Raw genomic sequence first — 20,764 nt, forward strand, 5'->3', positions numbered from 1 at the left:
GGCTAGCTTAGTGAACAGTGAATGTATTGGGATTACTTACAACTGGAACTACTTGTATGTCCTGGGAAGGGGCGAGGACTCATACCAAACTCTTGCAACTACTGAGTTCTGACTCATTCCATGAGGGAATAAGTGTGTTCAGACTGATGAATGTCTTCCCTGGTGGGCACGGCGGTTCTAATTTTAAATGGACAACAGCCATTCCATGCCCAGAGAACAGAATTCCACACTATCACCTATCCCCAGAACTTTTTCATCACCCCCCCCCTACTATAGTAACTTTGTTCCTATTAATGACTATAGTCTTTAGTAGCATCCCTCAACTTTCTGTCTCTAAATGTTCTCAGTCTAGGAACCACAAAATATGTGGATTCATGAAACATATTTTCTTTTATGACTTTTTTTTTTCAAAGATTTATTTATTTATTATATGTAAGTACACTGTAGCTGTCTTCAGACACTCCAGAAGAGGGAGTCAGATCTTGTTAAGGATGGTTGTGAGCCACCATATGGTTGCTGGAATTTGAACTCTGTACCTTTGGAAGAGCAGTCAGGTGTTCTTACCTGCTGAGCCATCTCACCAGCCCCTTATGACTGTTTTTAATCACTGTTTACATCACCATAATTGTCTGTGTGTGTGTGTGTGTGTGTGTGTGTGTGTGTGTGTGTGTGTTGGGGTCCAGGAATTGCCTCACAAACCATAGGGACACGCATCTCAGTTTATTGAGCATATGCTCCAGGACAGATTGTTCAGGGACATAGTCCAGATATGGGAACTGAACCGTGATATTCTAAGATCCTACAGAATTTTTAAGTCTAAAATATACAAACATCTGTGCCAAGTTATTCCACCAATCAGGAATGAGGGATAGGGACTTCCTTAGGAACATGTCTTTGCTGTGCATTTATCCTGTTCCCATTGGTTGGGATATTCAACTGTGGCAGGTTTGTCTTGTCTAACATTCATGTCTTAACTTGCCAACCAGGATGTCAATTATGCATGTTCATGTTTCTTTCTTACCAGGGAGATTTTGGAAACTTAACCTTTACTTGACCACTACTCAAAATGAAAGTCTTATTCTAAATAGTTTTTGTATTGGTACAGGTTTCTCTCTAATGTTGGGGTCCATCCCAGGGGAAGCTTATAAAGGCACATACCATAAAAGCTTTTACACAGATGCAGGAAGTGCTGCTGGGCAGTTGGTTCAGATCCAAGCTTATTGTAGGTCACTATACAAAGCAATTCTACTGACTTCTATCACGATTGGTTTCCAAGGGCACAGAACATAACAGAAAATATAATCAACTTGGGCATGTGAAAGTTTCCTAGTAACATCAGAAACAACATATGAAAAAGTTTCCTTATAATATCAGTAAGAGCACAAAATGACAGGGTAGGCAGGTAACAGTTACCTAGGCCTTAACAGTATGTATGTTTGTATGTTTGTATGTATGTATATGCGTATGTATTATGTATGTGCATGGACAAAAATGCATAGATATGACACATTTGAGTTGAGTCAGTTTTTTTGTTTTTGTTTTTTCAAGACAGGGTTTTTCTGTGTAGCCCTGGCTGTCCTGGAACTCACTTTGTAGACCAGGCTGGCCTCGAACTCAGAAATCTGCCTGCCTCTGCCTCCCGAGTGCTGGGATTAAAGGCGTGCGCCACCACATCCGGCTAGTTTTTGTTGTTTGTATATATGGTTTCCAGGCTGACTACTCTGCATGGACAACCAATAAAGGGACTCATCCCTAGAAAAAGCTAATTCTTCTTTTCCTGGCGGTCGTTGGTTGCTTGAGCCATGAGCATAGGAGCTATGATAGAGATACATTCACTGGGGTAGGTTTCTCACAATCTGTTTGTCTCTGCATTGTCTCTAGCTGTTACTTTCTGTGATGGTATTTGTTTGCTGTACAGAGAGCTTCTTTGATGAGAGGTGGTAGCTACACTTACTCAGAAAGGGAGGCTTGAACACTACACTGGCTTTTTTAGATAGGTTCTGGGCATAGAATGCAGGGCACCAGGCTTGTGTGGCAAACACTGTCTGAACCATCTCAGCAGACCACTTGTTTGCTTTCTTTTTGTACTAGGAATTAAATCTATAGACTTGTGCATGGGTAGGTAAGTGCTCTACCTGAAGTAGAAATTTCTGGTTTCTTTGGAGACTCAGGTGTGTCATGTGATGTTTCTCTGGAAGCTGTCTTACCAGAGGATGTTTTGCTGAGAACAGACTTGTGGTGTTTTTCTGGAAGCTGCCTGGAAAAAGGGCATGTGATGTTTTGCTAGAGCAGATATTTGAGAGAACACATGGTGTTTGAAAAGGGTCTAAATAGAACCCAATGGACAACACTGTGTGGTTTTGGTTCACCTTGTCACTCTTTGCTGATGATCATTTGTTGTGACTTTGTAGAGAGAAATGTACCGAAGAACTTATGGTGGTTTTTCAGTGGCTTCTTGCCTCTTCTGCAGACTTAGGCTGGTCCAATTGGCAGAGCCTCATGGTTTCTTCTGGATAGAACTGCTGTTCCTGATTAGTGAATGGTGTTTGTGAGTGAACAGAGCTACCGCTGCTGATTTCTGTGAACTGAACTGCTGATATCCTGACAATGCACATTGGGTTCTATTTCTAAACAGGTTCACATCCTCCTTTGCCCCATTAATCTTTCCTTTCCACTATCTCTGATGGGTGATGGGCTAGAAGGGAAGTTAAAGCATTTAAGTACACTTATTAAAGTAGGTTTTGAAAAATATAAGTCTATATCTACCATTGAGTTTTATCGATGGCCCAGAGTGATAGGTTTCATTTTGACATTTTATTTATTTGTTTGTTTGTCTGTTTATTATTTCTGAGAAATGGCCTTACTGTATATCCCAGACTGGCTTTGTATTTGTATGTAGACCAGGCTGGTCTTCAACTTGTGGTAATCCTCCTGTCTTTGCCTCTTAAATGCTGGGGCAAGAGATTTCACCACCATACCCAGCTCATAATATTTTCATACATATGTGAGCTTTGATGGTATCTGATCATATTTATTCATATACTGTACTACCCTTTAAAATATTTTTAATTTATGTTTCTCTATGGGCACATAGAGTATCCTCAGAGGCCAAAGAAGGTGTCAAATTCCTGGGAGCTGGAGATACAAGCCACTGACATGGGTGCTGGAAACCAAAGTCAGTCACTCTGCAAGAGCAGGCAGTCTTCTTTCTCTTCTTCTTCTTCTTCTTCTTCTTCTTCTTCTTCTTCTTCTTCTTCTTCTTCTTCTTCTTCTTCTTCTTCTTCTTCTTCTAAGATTTATTTATTTATTTTATGTATATGAGTACACTGTAGCTGTACAGATGGTTGTGAGCCTTCATGTGGTTGTTGGGAATTGAAAAAAGAAGTTTTTTTTTTTAGGACCTCTGCTCGCTCCAGCCCAAAGATTTATTTATTATTATACATAAGTACACTGTAGCTGTATTCTGACACACCAGAAGGGGGCATCAGATCTCATTATGTGTGAGCTAACCATGTGGTTGCTGGGATTTGAACTCAGTACCTTCAGAAGAATATTCAGTGCTCTTAGCCACTGAGCCATCTCACCAGCCAGCAGGCAGTCTTCTTAACTTAGCACATTACCCTTTCTGGTCTCTGCCTCCTTTCTTCTGCTGATACTTCTCCTCTTTCCATACACCATACACCACCCACCTTCTACTTTCATGTCATATATAGTTTTTAAAAACTAGACTTCACATAGAAGACAAAACATGCATCATTTGTCCATCCGTGTCTGGTTTATTTTATTCAGTGTGATACACTCTGGCTCCACCCATTTTCCTGAAGGCATAACTGTCTTATTTTGATTGGCATGATGCCCTTAAGGTTCATCCATGTCATAGCATGGTCAGCATTCTCTTTTTCTGTGTGGTTCCATTGCTCATAGATGCTATATTTCATTGTCTATTTACCATCTATAGTCACTCACTGCTGGCTTCTCTTTTTGCTCTGGAGAAATATGCTGATGCAGAATGAGTGTACACATGTCTGCCCACACTCATTTCTGGGCATGCTCCTGCAACTGGAATTGCTGAGTCATTTCCTCATTGGTATTTCTTCAAAGGATTATGGGAGGTCATAGTGGCTTGATGCTTTCTTGCTTTCATAGGATCCCTCTAGCTGCTATAGGAGGCTCAGCTGGATGAGGAGAGGGGGAGGAGATGGTGTGAACTGGGAGACTTAAGAGAAGGGAGATGCAAGGGCTTCAGGTGAGAGATGGCAGAGGCTTGAAGCATGAAGCCTGCCGTCTGGTTTAAGAGAGCAAAGAAAGGATTAAAAGTATAGAAAAGTATAAAAGACACAAAGAGAGTGCTGATTGAAGGAAAACAATACTTTTCTTCCTTCTTTCTCCTCCATCTTTCTCTTTTCTTCTTCTTCTTCTTCTCATTTCGCCTTTCTTTCTCTTGCTCCTCATTCTCCCTCCCCCCCCTTCCTTTTCTTCTTCCTTCTAGTCCCTCTACCTCTTTCTTTTTTCATCTCTACAGGGTCTTACTGTGTAGTCTAGGCTGGACTGAAAGCCCCCAGCCCATGCCTCTGCCTCCCAAATGCTGGGATCACGGGAGGCCCCAAACCGTACTCAGTTTCAGGGCATTGAGCTAGGCACTCTCTTCCAGAGCTTTCCTAGGATAAATAAGGGTGGGCTTAAGGGAGGACTCAGAAGAGTCTGCCAGTGGCAGTGATGGTGCCCAGAGTATTGTTGTCTATGGCATTTTATAAACTCCTCAATTACAAGAAGGCAATTTACCAACTCCTCTTGGCCTCTGTTTCCTAATCTGTAGTGTTGGCCTACACCTCCTCACAGATTGGTGTGCGGAGCTGGAAGTGCATGAGATAGTGCCAGGTGTAGAATCCAGGGGATGTTAGCTACAGTGTTTTTTTTTTTTTTGTACTGGTCCTGACGCTTCTTCAGCCACATCGACTCCTCCTCAGTGAGCCTGCCAGTTCAGCTAGACTCCCACACTCTAGGAATCCTCCTGCCTTAGCCCTCAACCCTGAGATTATAAGTGGGGCTTGGCTTTTTAGGTGGGTGTTGGGGGATCCAAAATCAGCTTTCCTTGCTTATACAGCAAGCACTTTATCAACGGGGCTGTTTCCTCAGCCCTGTCCCTTTCTTTAGATACTATGCAGCCATAATAATCTGATGCCGGATGTGCTGGTATACGCTTTATCCCAGTAGGTGGGTGTGAGTTTCTGCCAGCAGTAACACTCACTCCGTCCTGAAAGGCAGGGCTGGGCTGTAAGGGAAAAGACGGCGAAACGAGAAATAACCAGGCCTTGACAAGATTTCCTGATCAAGGCCCAAAGTTTAATGGAATACCGGGTTTATATGCCATGGGAAAAACCCTTCCCCCAACCCCAATCTCTAGGCGCCTCTCAGCAGGGAGTAGCGTCTGCCCTGAGGTGATGGGGGAACAGTGGCAGGTATAAACAAAAAAACCAGCCTGGCAGAAATCACCCCAGGTGGTGAAGAGCAGTGGCTGCAGGTCTGGGAGGCTCCAACATGTGGGAGTCAAAGGCAGCTGAATCTCTGAGCTGTAGACATATTGAGTCTCGGGCTAGTTAGTGGTACAAAGTGAGACCCACTTGAATAAGAGTCAGTCTTTCACAGAGGCATCTGTGTTTAGTAAGCTTTCCCACAAACTCCTATAATTGTACTACCTCTCACTAGTGTGTTTCTTAGTTTAAAGGTAAAGAAGCTTTTTTTTTCCTATAAAGGAGACTCAACCTGACAAGAGCCCTATTTCTTGAATCTCTTTGTAAAGTTTAGCCAATCCATTAAAATTGTGAGATTCAGTTCCCTGAATAAACCTCCCACACGAGACCTGGTGGGTGGTATGGCTTTATGGATTCTGCCACATGTATATAACAATGCCCATGTATGATTCTAGTGTCAGGGGATCTGACACTATCTTCTGGTTCCTTGGGCAACAGATGGGCATGTGATGCTCAGACATGCATGCAGGCAGAATACCCATACACATAAAAAATAAATAAATCTTTAAAAAATTATGTGGAAAGTAACTGAAGAAGACGTACACGGTGGTTTGGTTTGAATGAGAAATATCCCCATAGATTTAATTTTTTGAGCACTTGGTTCCTTTTTAGATTTGGAGAAGTTATGGAACCTTTAGGAGATGGAGGAAGTATGTCACTGAGGCCGGACACTGAAAGTTTATTGCCTTGTCCCACTTCAGTTAACCTTTTCTGCTTCTGTTTTTGTGGATGAGATGTGATTACTCTCATCTTCCTGCTCCTGGAACCACACCTGCTACTTACTACCATGGCTCCTCTTATGATGGACCACAAACCACAAACCAAAACAAACTTTGTCCGTTGATTTTGGCAAATGCAATTTCATCACAGCAACAAGAAAACGATTGAACAATATGCATAGCCCCCCAACCCTTCCCACCCTTCACCCCTTCACCCCCACCCCACAGTGACTGGGCCAAGATCTAACAGCTAGGAAAGGAGATAATTTGAACCCAAGCCTATGAGACCGCAAAGCTCTCATGCTGGAGTGCTGAGGTCAGGGGCCTTAAGAACACTGTTTTTACGGCTACGTTGTAAGTGGTCGTGCCTGGGTTGTCAGAAGGAGCATCTTCAGATGTCTGCTACAGCTCTCAAATATCTGCAGAGCTGGTATGCAGAAGAGAACTGGGTTCTTTGTGCTGGTGGGGGATAGAGCCCAGGGCCTTCAGCATGGTAGCCAAGTACTCCACGACAGCCACGTCCCTAGCTCTTGATGGTGTTTTCTTATGAAAACTTGAGATGGGAAGTTTTTCCTCAGCCCCTGACAAGACAAGAACTCAAAATGAGGTTTCATTCTCGAGAGCTGCCGCCTTGGGGGAGGAGCTGGATGAGAAATTTGTCTCTTGGCAACAGGAGGAGCCAGTGGTCTGGCCATCATGGTTTCAGCAGCAAGGAAGAGTGGGGCCCCTCCCCATGCTTACCGGTTCTTTATTTTGTCCCTGCCCTCCGTGTGTATGTCGTATGCATGTGTGGGTGGTGCCGTTCGCATATATGCATGAGTACACATATGCTCAAGTACCACAGCATGCTTTGTCCTCACTACCCACCCCATTAGAAGCAAGGGGTCTTTGTTATTTGCCTCCTCCAACACCGGGCAACCTCGCTCCTATGTTCCTGGGAGTCTCCTGCCCTATATCTTCATAAGAATGTGGGGGTTGCAGTGCATGCCACCGTACCCTACTTTATGTGTGGGCTGGGGGTTCAAACTCACATTCTGTCACTGTGCAAGAGGCACTTTACCTACGACACCATTTGCCTAGTCTCTACGCTAACTTCATCAATCCTTCATGAGCCCTCAGATGGTGAGAGAATTAATAGCCTTTTTTTGGAAGGGTGGTTTGGTAGTCTCTACTAAAACTTTTACTGTGCCTATACTTTAACTTAGTTCCAGCCCCGGCCATTAAAAACAGCTAATACATTTGACCCAGCTCCCCCCTAGCTAGGTACTACTTCCCTGTATACTACTTTGGGTTGAGAAAAAGAAACTCGATAAGAAAGAGACATCTGGCTTCGTGCATCCGTTGCTGTATTGCTTCAAGATATGGAATCGGACTAGGTGCCCATCAGTGGATGAACGAATAAAGAAAATGCAGTGTGTATACACAGTGAGATATTCACCCATAAAAAGAATGAAATTCTGTCACTAATGATAATGTATGTGGACTGAAGAGATGGCTCAGTGGTTAAGAGCAGAGGTCATGAGTTCAAATCCCAGCAACCACATGGTGGCTCACAAGCATCTGCAATGAGATCTGATGCTCTCTTCTGGAGTGTCTGAAGATAGCTACAGTATACTTATATATAATAAATAAATAAATCTTTAAAAAGAATGATAATGTATGTGCTTTTTCTTTTTCTTCTACAACCAAACTACCTGATAGTAGCCACTTAGGAGAAAGATTTATTTAACTTTTAGATTAACTTATTTTTGTTATAGGGATGTTTTCTCTGCATGTATGTATTGTGTATCACATGAGTGCCTAGTGCCCACAGAAGTCAGAAAAGGGCTTCTGATATCTTGGAACTACAGTTACGGGTGGTTGTTAGCCATCATGTCAGGGCTGGGAATTATTAAACGTAGGTACTCTGGAAGAGCAGCTGGTGTTCTTACCCACCGAACCATCTCTCTAGGCCTGAAGGGTTTATTTTAGCTCAGGATTTCAGAGGGCCCATTCGAAGGTGAAGGTAGAACAGCTGTTCATACCTTGGAGGGATAATGTGCCCTGGAAAGGTCCTTTTCTGGTGACCTATTTCCCTCAGTGCAACTCCACTTCCTCAAATCTTCACAATCTTGGAAAAATTAATAAATCACTTAATTTACTTAGAAAATAATAAAATAATTTTTTTTTTTTTATTATTCTCTTTAGACATGGTCTCACTGGGTATGAGCCCTGGCTGGCTTGGAACTTACATGTAGACCATGCTGGCTTGGACTTCACAGAGATTCGCCAGCCTGTCTCTGTGCTGGAACTAAAGGCACGTGCCACCACACCCAGCCAATTTCAACAAATATAGCACTTAGTAGGTAGTCACCAGACATTCAAAATATCAGCCCGAGGGGTTATCTCCATGATAGATAACATCTTGAGCCTTTGTGTGCTGCGAGCCTGATAGAGACCAGAACTGCTGGTCTTACTCTTAAACAGAAGCAGCAGGGGTTGGGGGTCGGGGTGGGGGGTGGGGGTAAGGTGGTGTGGAGGGGATGGAGAATGAGGGAGTGGGGAGTGGGGAGTAGGGAGTGGGAACTGGGGCTGGAGCTGGGGGTGGGGGTAGGACCTGGGAGCTGGCAGGGTAGTTCTAGGACTGGAGCTAAGGAAACATGAGGACCTGAGTTTGACTCCCTAGCAAGTCAAAAGTCTGTCATAGGCTTCCTCTTTCTCCTTCTATTCTTTCACTTCCTCTCCTGTCCCCCACTTTCCTTCCCCTCAAGCATTCACCAAACTATTGACCTCTTTCTCCCCTAAACTTCTACCAAGCACACAAGTTGGTAGCTCCTGTGTCTGTTTAACCTTGAGACTTTCTCTGGGGCCATACACACACACACACACACACACACACACACACACACACACTCAACACTTATCAAAGACCACATACTGGCAGAACTGGAAAGGCTTTCTGTGAACCTGAAATTCAGAGACTCCAGAGGTGGAGACAGAAGCCCAGATCAGAGCTCAGCCAGTCTAAGGATAAACTCCAACCAGATTATATCCCCAACTCCCACTCCCAGGAGCTGGTGCTGAAAATCCTTAATCCTCAGGCCAGGTTGATTTCCCTTGCCCCTCGGAGATTAGAGAGCTGTGATATCTTACCCACTGACTACACAGCTGCTGCTCCTTCTGCTGCTGGTGGCCACACAGGGTGTACATTCCAGGACTACCTTGGTCGGGATTGAACTCAGTGTTTACACTAATCATCACAGGGAAAATCAAGGCCAATGTACAGTGCAGTCCCTGCTGTTTCTGGTGTTTCTCCATAAACATCAGCCAACTCTCACGAGGACATTTTCTACCCAGACCAATTCAACTAACTGGATCCCTGTGTAAAGAAGTCATCAAATGATGATTTGTCTAAGACAGCTGTGTCTGCGAATGCTCCTCTAACCTGGGATCTTGGATCAGCAGGAAGACCAGAGTTGGTACAACGAGCTGATCCTGAATGTGTCCCTGTGCAAAAGGACTGTCAGTGCTGGTCGGAGGACTGTTGTATCTCCTTCACCTTCAAGAGCAACTGGTAGAAGGTTTGGAGCAGGACCTCAGGGCATAGCTAGTTTCCTGCAGGAGCTGCCTGCCACCCTTCTACTTCTACTTCCCTATGCCTTAGGCCCAATGCAGGAAATCTGGCGTCATTCCTACTAGGTCAGCAGTTACCGCCTAGGGAGTGGTCACTGCATCCAGATGTTGCTTGGCCCAACCCAGGGGAACACCAAGGAGGAGGTGGTGAGATTCTACTCTGAGGCTCTGAGGCCTGGCCCCCCCGTGCAGCCTGCTGTAATGCTGCTCTGGGGTCTCAGCTGAATCCCTTATATCCTGTACTTTCTGGGTACCCCTGTCTGGCTTACTCTCCCACCTCCCAGCCCCCTTCGTGGCAGGGCCTGTGGCAATCAATTTAAATAGTACAGACATTTCACATGGGAAAAGTAAAAAAGCACCAGGCACCGTTCACACTGATAGTCCCAGCCCGTCAGAGGTTGAGGCAGGAAGACGTCTGGGTCTCCTAAACCTCAATGCCCTCAGTTTATCCACTCAGTTCTAGGGACGGCATTTCCTTTGTGAAATGCAGAACGTCGCACTGGACAGAGGTGTTACACTTTGTCACCTGTTCACTACCTATGGACTCTGGCTCCTTCCCCTTCTGCTCAAACATAAGTTGTGCACACGTTTGTCTGTGCAATATCCCTGCTTTTGTTTCTTTTGAGTGTCTCCCACTCATACCACCTGCCTCTGCCTTCTGAGTGCTAGGGTTAAAGGTGTGTGGAGCCCTGCCCAACCTTGCCCCTTTAATTTTCAAATGAAATGACATTTATTTTGTGTATATGTGTGAGTGCAGGTGCAGATGTGCCCCGGAGCACTGGTGGTGGTCAAAGAAGAACCTCAGGAGTCCACTCTCTCTTGCTACCTTGTGGGCTTGGGAGGCCAGGTTGTCAGAGCTGCGTGCAAGTACCTTCGCTGGATGAGCCATCTCACTGGGTGTCTCTGATTTATTTTTTTGAGACAGCATCTCTCACTGAATTTAGACCTCACAACTGGGCTAGGCTGGCTGGCTGTTGAGTTCTAGGAATCTGCCCATCTCCATCTCCCCAGTACATTACAGACATGCCCTGACACATGGGTGTTTCCTGATATGGATGCTGGAGTCCAGAGCCCAGGTTCTCAGGTTTATGCAGCAGTACTTACCCAGGTAAGCTTCGTCACCAGAACTGCTCTGTTCTTTGTTTTGTGTCGGGGTCTCACGCAGCCCTGGTTGGCCTCGAACTCAAGATCCTCCTTCTTTAACCTCCCAAGTACTGAGATCGTGGGCATTCACCACCCGTCTTGGCTGCTTCATAGTTTTCTTATAGGCTGCTTTCTTCAGCTCAAGACACAGCCCAGGCTGGAATCCCAACTATGCTTGTGTTTAGCTCAAAAGCTTTCTTCCAGAAAGTCTTCTAGATTTTTACCTGAACAGGCCTGGCCCCCTTTATCCTCTTTACCCCTTCCTGGATCTCACAACAGTTTCAACTATACTTTCCAGTTATGAAAGTATGTGATTAAGATCTGCTGCCTTATCACCAAATCACATGAAAATACAGCTCCACTTTACGGTCTATCAGATTTGAGCATACGCCACCTGCTAGCTTGCTAGGGCCTAGCAAGATTCCTGCTATACAGCAGATGCTCAATAAATATGGGTAACAGTGCATTGAGAGTGTCACCTGAAATTATCTTTTAAAAACTCATTCACAGGGGCTGGAGAGATGGCTCAGCGGTTAAGAGCACTGACTGCTCTTCTAGAAGGTCCCGAGTTCAAATCCCAGCAACCACGTGGTGGCTTATAACCATCTGACATGAGATCTGATGCCATCATCTTGTGTGTCTGAGGACAGCTACAGTGTACTTACATATAATAATAAATAAATCTTTTAAAAAAATTTCCATGGTGGCGCATGCCTTTAATCCCAGCACTTGGGAGGCAGAGGCAGGAGAATTTCTGAGTTTGAGGCCAGCCTGGTCTACAGAGTGAGTTCCAGGACATCCAGGACTACACAGGGAAACCCTGTAGCAACAACCCCCCTCCCCAAAAAAACCCCAAACAACAAAAAACAAACAAACAAAAGACCCCTCATTCACAGAGGTAAAGGAACTTCCTGCCAAGCCTGATGGCTTGAGTTAGCTTCCCGGAATCCACAAAGTTCCAAGAGAAACAACTCTCCCAGGCTCTCCTGACCTCCACAAGCACAAGTTGACATACACACCCCCACACACATATACACATAGAAGTAAATGCTGTTACTACAACCACCACCATCTCCACCTCCACCACCACTACCACCTCCACCACCAAACCCTTACTCATACCGAGGGGGACCTGGCTTGTGGTTGACCTTCAAAAATTGTTTATCTTACTCATTTACTTTATTAAAATTAAAATATTTTTTGAGGGGCATACATAGCTCAGTTGGTAGAGTGGTTCCTGTGCATGGAGGAAGCCTGGGTTCTGTTGTCAGCACCCCAGTTGGTTGGGGTAACAAGAAGTGGAGGCATGGTGGTGCACACCTTTAATCCCAGAACTTGGGAGGCAGAGGCAGGCAGATCTCTGAGTTTGAGGCCAGCCTGGTTTACAAATCGAGTTCCAGGAAAGGCAGGGCTACACAGAGAAACCTCAGTCTGTTAAAAAAAAAAATATGGAGGCAGAGGGCTCACAAGTTCAAGGTCATCCTCTACTACAAAGTGCTTTAGAGGCCAGACTTAGTTATTATATGAAATCCTGTCCCCAAATTACCCTGTCCCCAAATTCCTCCTACCAAGTAATAAGGAAATGAGTTATTTCCTGGCTGCACTCAGAATGGGAGAAATTCCCAGGGTGCTTTGCAGACCAGGGAGGAGGGGTGGCAAACTGGTGTTCAGGATGGAGATCTCAGTGTTTAGAATGGATTCATAGGGCTCCTGATTAGAACGAACTCCACTACTACTCGTTGAGGGGCTCTGAGCGTTGAGGGGCTCACCTTTCTGAGCCTCAGTTTCCTCATCTTTCCCCTTTTCTTTCTTGGGAGCTCACATCCCTACCCCTCCAGCTGCAACGGAAGGAAAAAGCCCTAAAATCGCTCAAGCACCGAGCGGTCTCCCGCAGCGGGGGGACAGCGGTACAGTTAGGATCACCTGGGATGAAGCCCAGGTGTGGAGGGCCCAACGCGGGGCTCTTCCGGGCCGTGTCCGCTTTAGGAGCCGCCAGTGGGTGGGAGCTGCAGACGCGGCCTGCAGGCCCAGGCCGGGGCAACTCGTGGCCGTGCTCGCTCCCACGCGCGGGGCGGGGCGGGGTGGGGCGGGGCTGCATCCCGGTGACGCGGGCCAACCGCGCGGCGCTGCGCCTCCTCGCTCAGCCGGCCGCCCGCATGGCGCTGCGCAGCTTCTGCAGCGCTGATGGCTCCGATCCACTCTGGGTAAGGTAGTGGGCCGCGGGCGACGGCGCCGGGCGACCGGGGACTCGGGGGACGTGGGGGACGTGGGGGGACGTGCGGACCCAGCTGCTCCCCCAGCCCGAGCCCTGCTTTGCAGACGCGGGGATTCGCCACCCGGGCCCCGGCGTAGCCGCCGCTCTCATACTCTGGGGACCGGTTCCGGGAGAGCTGGGTGTGTGCGGGGAGGTGCCTCGGTGCCTTGGGGTTCTGCCATCGGGAAGGGACGCCAGATCTGGAGGCAGCAAATTGGGGATTTTCTGTCTTTTGTGGGGGTAGGATCTCCGTTTACCGCGGCGCACACACTATCACAGAGCACCGTGCAGGAGCCCAGACGCTAGAAAGGGACTTCCTACTGCTTGTGTTGGGGTTCCCCACTGTTTGTTTTACCTCTCGGTTACTCCGGTTTCATGTTTTTTTTCATCCTCTTTCCTTTCTGTCTAAATGCTATCTGGGAACTTTAAGGAAATAAGGAAAAGCCAAGAGAGGGGAGAAGGGCCTTTCTGTCTCTTTTTGTAGGTTTGGGGTGCAGTGGAAAATGCCTTGGACTCTGGTAACCAGGAGAGTGAGTGCCGTCCACTCTGTGAGTCAGAGAGACTCCGCTGCTCTGGGGATGTCCCGGGGACTTCAGGCCCTCTCCAGGTAGCTTTCTTCTGAAATGATTCTAGGCTGGTTCCCTGGCTGACTGCTCTAATCTCCAGTGCTTGTGTATTTCGTGTTCCTGTAATGCGATTTGCCTGTGGTTGCAGAACACTCCTGTATCACACTGTCCTGATGATAGTGAATACAATAGGGAACCCTGGACACAGTGACTTTTCTTTTTGTTTGAGAAACAAGAAAAACATCCCTGTTTCTTAGCAGCTGATGATTAGTGCCCACAAGTATTTGTTCTGTTTTGTGGTACCTCCTGTGATAGACTGCATTAGGAATGATGACCCCTGAAGGCCCCCTGGGAGACTTTTGGGTGAGGAGGGTGTCAATTTTGGTTGAGAAACTTACCATACTTGGAAAAATGACTCATTTTAAAGCCGAGAGGCTGGAGGTTTCTCCAGAGCTGGAAACAGCTTGTGATTTACATTCAGGAGTCTGTAAGAGATAGGTGCCTGTTTGCCACACAGGAACACCTGTGGGTCCTCTGCCCTTGTGCCACGTGTGGAGACGACGAAATTATTTTGCAAGAACTCAGTGGGATCTGGGTCACTCTAACATGGGTGCTGGTGTATTTACTTTCTTCTCTCGTGGTGGAGAGGAAGTAGACATTAGATTCTCTACCAGTTTGCATATTTTATTTTTGCATATATATAACACACATATTGTGTATGTGTGTATGAGTGCATGCATCCCATGGCACATGGCACATGTGCACGTCAGACTTGTGTGGAACTCTCCACAGTATGTGTTCTGAGGTCATCAAGCCTCTTTTTTTTTTTTTTTTTAAAGATTTATTTATATATTATATGTAAGTACACTGTAGCTGTCTTCAGACAGTCCAGAAGAGGGAGTCAGATCTTGTCACGGATGGTTATGAACCACCATGAGGTTGCTGGGATTTGAACTCCGTACCTTCGGAGTGCTCTTACCCACTGAGCCATCTCACTAGCCTGTCTTCACGCCTCTTGCCAGTTCTCATCAGGGTGTATTCTATTGTTGGGCAGTGATGACTAAGAAGTGTTGGGGGCTATTCTCTAGCTTCTAATACGCTAAAAAGCCTACCCAAGAAACCTGGCTCTGTGTTCTTTCCTTCTTGGAACTTTTTGCCACAGAAAATTAAGATAGATGAGTTGTGTTTGGCAGTAGTGGTGGCTGGCCTTCACCTTAGGCCGCTTCTCATCCTCCCCTACGGTTCATCTTGCAGACTTCCTTTCGGCCCCTCTTCTCTGGTCTAGGCTTGATGGACACCCTGTTTCTGGAGTCCTGGAATCAGAATGGGTGAGAGGGCCATTGGCAAGCAAGAACTTAGGTGTAGCTGGAGAATCCAAACACAAGACAGAGTGGGTTGGTTGGCCTGGTGTGCACATGTCTGTAATCACAGTACTGGGAAAGCTGAGGCAGGAGAATTGAGATTTGGGGCAGCTGTGCTAGAGGGAGACGGAGACTGCTTCAAAGGACAATAAACTAAAGCTGGTGGCTTTGCATCAGCATATCCATATCCCCTGCCACACCCTGCCATTCTAGACCTCACCACCTTGACTTGTTTCTTTGTTTACAGTGCTCAGTTTCTATAGAACAGGGGGATGGGGTAAACCTCCCAGCCTTCTGGGCGTCGGCCATGGGTCTATCAGTGTTCGTGGTCTAGCCTTCTCTCTTGTGTTGTGTCCCAACTGCAGATCCCCCTCCCTCCTCCCCTCCTTGTTCCTCCTTTCACATCCCCTCTTCCCCAGATCTACTGCTCCTGTTTCCCTTCAGATGGGAGCAGATGCAGAGACCTACAACCGCGGAAGATGGGGAGGAAGGACTGTAGAAGCCTGGTGTGAGGACACCAGGTGAGGACAGCCCACAGAATCAACGAAGCAGGGCTCATAAGGACTCATGGAGATTGGTGGGAGTAGGCTACTGTCTTTTTGCTACTGATTCTTGGATCCTTTTAGGACCAACATTATGCTTAGAGAAGTCAAGATTCCAGCCATTAAGCCGGGCGTGGTGGCGCATGCCTTTAATCCCAGCACTCAGGAGGCAGAGGCAGGCGGATTTCTGAATTCGAGGCCAGCCTGGTCTATAGAATGAGTTCCAGGACAGCCAAGGCTACACAGAGAAACCCTGTCTCAAAAAGCCAAAAAAAAAAAAAAAAGATTCCAGCCATTAAAAACCTCCTGGGCTAGCTCAGGTCTACTGATGAGAACTTACAACCTCCCCTTATGCAAAGGTCTAGGATGAGAACAGAGAAACAATGTTATGTAAGTGGAAAGCTGAGCTAAGAGCTGGCAGGGGCTTGCTTTATTCAGTGGGAGTGTGGAGCTGGTAGGAGGTCCGTGGTTTTGTGGCTGATCTTTGAGAGAAGGTTGGGAAAAGGGACCTGGGCTTTTCTTTGTAAGTTACTTTAAAAAAAAAAAGTACGAGGAAATGGCTCAGTGCGCAAGAGTGCTTGATGTATAAGCAGGGAGCCCTAAGTTTGAATCCCAGGACCCATGTAAACAGCCAGCCCTGGCTCTGTCTAACTGCAGCGTTGAGGGGGTGGAGTTTCCCAAAAGAGCAAGTTTCAGGTTCAGTGGGAGACCCAGACTCACGGAAATATGAAGGATGATAGAGGAAGACACCTGGCATGCTCCTTTGTCTTATAAATTGGTATGTGTGCTCTTACACATGTACACACATGTATATATCCCACATCTACACACTATCACACACAGTAAATTAGAAAATTAGAAAATATGTATTAAGCCTGGAGCAGGCCTGTCATCCTGGCTACTGAAGAAGCTGAAGCAGGAGGACCACAAGTTCAAAGCCAGCCTGGGTTAACTTATAAGACCTTGTTTTAAAATCACATGTAAAAAAGGATGGGAGATTAGCTCTGTGGTACAACACCTGCCTAGCAAGTCTGAGGTCCCACACTCAGTTCCCCGACCTCCAAAAACAAAAACAAAAACAAAAGTGAAGACTAAGGAAAGTACCACTTTCATGCCTCATGTAGAAACATTGGAAAACTCAGTCAGTTGCATCGGTGACTGCTAGAGCAAGTCCTTGTGCGCCGTGTTCAGAAGCTGGCCCTGCAGCTAAGATGGGGCACTGTTCTACTCTGTACCTCAGTTTCCCCATGTAGATTAATGGAGTGCCTAGCCAAGGGTGGTAGTTTTGAGTACTGAGTACTGAGTTCTTGGCAAACTCTGGGGACAGTACTGCTTGGTACTTAGTTAGCACTCAGTAGATGTAAGGGCTTGTAGTTGGGTGGGACTCCGTAGTCGATTTTTGTTGCATCTGTTGAGAACATCTGGACAGATACAAAAGCCAGCAGCAGATCTGCAGTGCAGGCTCTGGAGTGAGTTGGCTGTGGGGCCTGATTTGATTTGTGGCACCTTCCAGCCTTCCAGCTCCTTGAACATTGTATCCGACTAGTTGGCAAATGGATCTCGGTGACTGGTGTTCCTGGGGTAGCAGGTGGCCATGGAAAGCCTGCCTGCTTTTTCTCCCTCCCTCCCTCTCTCCTTCCCTCCCTCCTTCCCTCCCTCCTACCACCCCTGTCTTTCCTCTCTTTCCTAAGCCTGTGGATTGATTGCTGTAGTCAGTCAGGTCCCTGTTTTCTTCCCCTTCCCAGATGGATGTAGCATCTGTGTGCGGCCCAGAATGGTGGGGTGAGGGTGCCAAGATAACCAGGTAAATTGGCTTTGGGAACCTGTGGTAGGAACTGAGACTCCAGTTCCTGCTCTGTGGCTTTGCCCCTTTGCCTTGTAGGAGGAAGCTGTGGCTCCCACTGTGGCTGAGCCAGGGTCTGGGGATGGGTGGACCAGGGCCTGGGGGTCTCTGTTCCTGGAGCCTGCTAGACTTCTCTCACTCTTGGAGGGGCTTCATCTTGGGAGCATGGTGGTGAGTGACTTGTCAACTTGATTTGGAGTGCTTGCAGAGAACTCCTGTGGGAATTCAGGGACATTCTCTTACCCCATCCTAGGAGGAACTGAGGCACCTCTAGGAAGATGGTCCTTTCTCTTGGGGAACAAATTCTGTGGTGTCCTTGTTTTGTTTGTTGGTTTGTTTTTCATGACTTATTTTATGTGCATTGGTGTTTTGCCTGCATATGTGTGTATGTGTGTGTGTGTGTGTGTGTGTGTGTGTCAGATCCCCTACAACTGGGCTTGCAGAAACTTGTGAGCTGCCATGTTGGTGCTGGGAATTGAACTTGGGTCCTCTGCAAGAGAAGCCAGTGCTCTTAACTGCTGAGTCATCTCTTCAGCTCTTGTGCTTCCATGATGATGATTCTCTTCCTTCTCCTTCTCCTCTTCTTCCTCCTTCACTTCTCTTTCTCAAAACAGGGTTTTATTGTATAGCTCTGGCTATCCTGGAACTCACTCTGTAGGCCAGACTGGCCTCGAACTCATAGTCCTGCCTCTGTCTCCTTAGTGCCAGGATTAAAGATTTGTTCCACCACTGCCCGGGCTTGTCCTTGAGTCTTGTTTTCTCCTACTCTCTCTATCTGCCCATTCTTGCAAAATGTATCCAAACTTGTCAGGGATGCCTCCTGAATCCCAAGGTTCTGTCTATTGACTTGTTTTTGCATTTGAATACTGTATTTATTTTTGTAGGGCTGGGGACTGAACTTGGGGTTTTAACGTACTGAGCTACCTGCACCCCTAGCCCTCTTTTAACTTTTTGTTTTGAGACAAGAGCCTCCCTACACTGTCCAGGCTGTCCTTCATCTTTGTAGTCTAGGTGACCGCTGAACTTGTGACCCTCCTGCCTCAGCTTCCCCAGTAGTTGGCATAACAGGCTTGTACCATCACACCCAGCTTCCTGCCACTCGTCTCTCCCCGTCCTCCCTTGACCCCTGCGGTTCTGGTGTCAGTCCAGCAGCCAGAGTGCGTGCTTTTGATTTTTGTTCTTTTGTAGTGCTGGGGATAGGATTAGGGCCTGGCATTGGCTAGGCAGACACTTCTCTGTCACTGCAGTTCTAGCCCACAGGGATCCTGTTAAGAGAGCAAGCTGACCCTGCCCTTGCTATGCTCAGCCCTTCAGCGGCTCCCCAGCCCTGGAACATCTGAGCCCGCTCTCTCCTGTCCTAGTCACTGCAGTCACGGGGCTCCCTGGGCATCTTTTCCCTGACCCCTGTCACTTCTTGCATGCCCAGTTTTCTGATTCTACCTCCTCGTTCTTAATTTTTCTCATACATCCAAAAGTTTACTTAGTTCCCTTTTTTGTGTTTGTGACTCTAATCCTAGTATCTAAGACAGAGTCAGTATTTACTCGGAAAATGAATAAAGGACCTACAACCCTAGGATGGCTTTCAAGTGGCTCTGAGGCCTCTCTGAGACGATCAGGATAAAATGCTATGCTGTGTTCAGCAGCTCATATTTTGTTTTGTAATGGTTCACCGAGGTCGTCTGATCTTCCCCGGGCCCACTGCTTTGCATCCAGTAGGCTCAACCAACATTTCTACAAATAAATAAAACGAAATAAAGTCTGCTTATTTAATTAGAGATGTGGTTTCCTGTATAGCCCTGGGTGGTCTGGAACTTGATGAGTAGGCCAGGCTGGCCTCTAATTCATAGGCTACCTGTCTCTGCCTCCCAAGTGTTGGGGTTCAAGGATATGGCACCAGGTCTGGCTTTTTGTTCTTTTGTTTATTGAGACAGTCTTGCTTTGTAGCTTGGGCTAGCCTGGAACTTACTACCCTCCTTAGCCTCTTGAGTGTTGGGATTATAGACCAGTGCCAGCAGACCTGGCTGTGTTGTTAAGTGTGTTTTCCAGCCTACCTCTAGGCTGGCTTGGCCTTATTTATTTAATCTTTAATCTTTTATTTATTTTTTATTTTTTTAAAGATTTATTTCTTTATTATTATATGTCAGTACATGTCTTCAGACACTCCAGAAGAGGGCGTCAGATCTCATTCCAGATGGTTGTGAGCCACCGTGTGGTTGCTAGGATTTGAACTTGGGAACTTTGGAAGAACAGTCGGTGCTCTTCACCATTGAGCCATCTCTCCAGCCCCCTAATCTTTTATTTATTTATTTTTTTAGTACACTTATTTATTGATTTGGGAGTGGGTGGGCACACCACCAGTGCCGTGATGTGTGTGGAGGCAGGAGGACAGCTTTCAGGAGTTGGTTTTCTTTCCTTTCCATGCAAAGTGCCCTTACCTGTTGCTTTGTCTCGCTAGCTCTGTGGTTGGCTGGGGTCTCATCGTCAGGCTGGCGTTAGGCTGGCTGTACAGCTGAGGGTGACCCTGAACTCCTGCCTCCTGCCTGTGCTCTCCAGGATTGGTAGGCACCATCAATAACTGGTTTTTGACTTTAATTGTGTGACCTACTGTCATCTCCACTATTTATTTACTGGAGGATCTTGCACAAACACCTGGATTTCTGACTTCTCCTGTAATATTGGGTAGCACTGGACCTCGCTCTAGCCACTCCTGAGAAACAGGCCTGTAGATCCCACCCCTCCTGCTGTTGCTCTCTGGGAAGGCCAACTGTCCTTTGTCTCTGCTTGTATTTTGGCACACCTGGTTGACTCCCTCCCTGAGTGGAGTCCATGTGGCGTCTGTTTGTTACTGTTTGGATTGGGTTCTGTTGCTTCATAGCCTAACCTTAAGATAACTAAATTGGGGTTTCCCTGACTCAGTAGGTTCTTTTGTTTTGTTTGTTTGGGACAAGGTCTGACTGGGATGAGGCTGGCCTGGATCTTACTCTGTAGTCCAGGCTGGCTTCGAACTCTCGACTCTCCTGCCTCAGCCTCCCAAGTGCTGGCATTAGAAGATGTGTGCCACCAAGACTCACCTTCAGATTTTAAAAGAAAGATTCCTCCTCCTCTTCCTCCTCCTCCTCCTCCTCTTCCTCCTCTTCCTCTTCCTCTTCCTCCTCCTCCTCCTCCTCCTCTTCCTCCTCCTCTTCCTCCTCCT

At 46.8% G+C, this 20,764-nt stretch overlaps 1 protein-coding gene across 1 annotated transcript in view; it reads left to right on the top strand.

Annotated features, from left to right (window-relative positions):
• The first annotated feature begins 13,149 nt into the window (after positions 1-13,149).
• Positions 13,150-20,764, top strand: part of Abcc1 (ATP binding cassette subfamily C member 1) — a 111,393-nt gene continuing 103,778 nt past the window's right edge. Inside the window, exon 1 of the mRNA XM_021209058.2 lies at positions 13,150-13,209. Coding sequence (XP_021064717.1) covers positions 13,162-13,209 — 48 coding nt within the window. The 5' untranslated portion in view covers positions 13,150-13,161. The remainder of the gene's footprint in view (positions 13,210-20,764) is intronic.

Source organism: Mus pahari, chromosome 12, assembly GCF_900095145.1.
Source record: "Mus pahari chromosome 12, PAHARI_EIJ_v1.1, whole genome shotgun sequence".
Classification (NCBI taxonomy): Eukaryota; Metazoa; Chordata; class Mammalia; order Rodentia; family Muridae; genus Mus; species Mus pahari.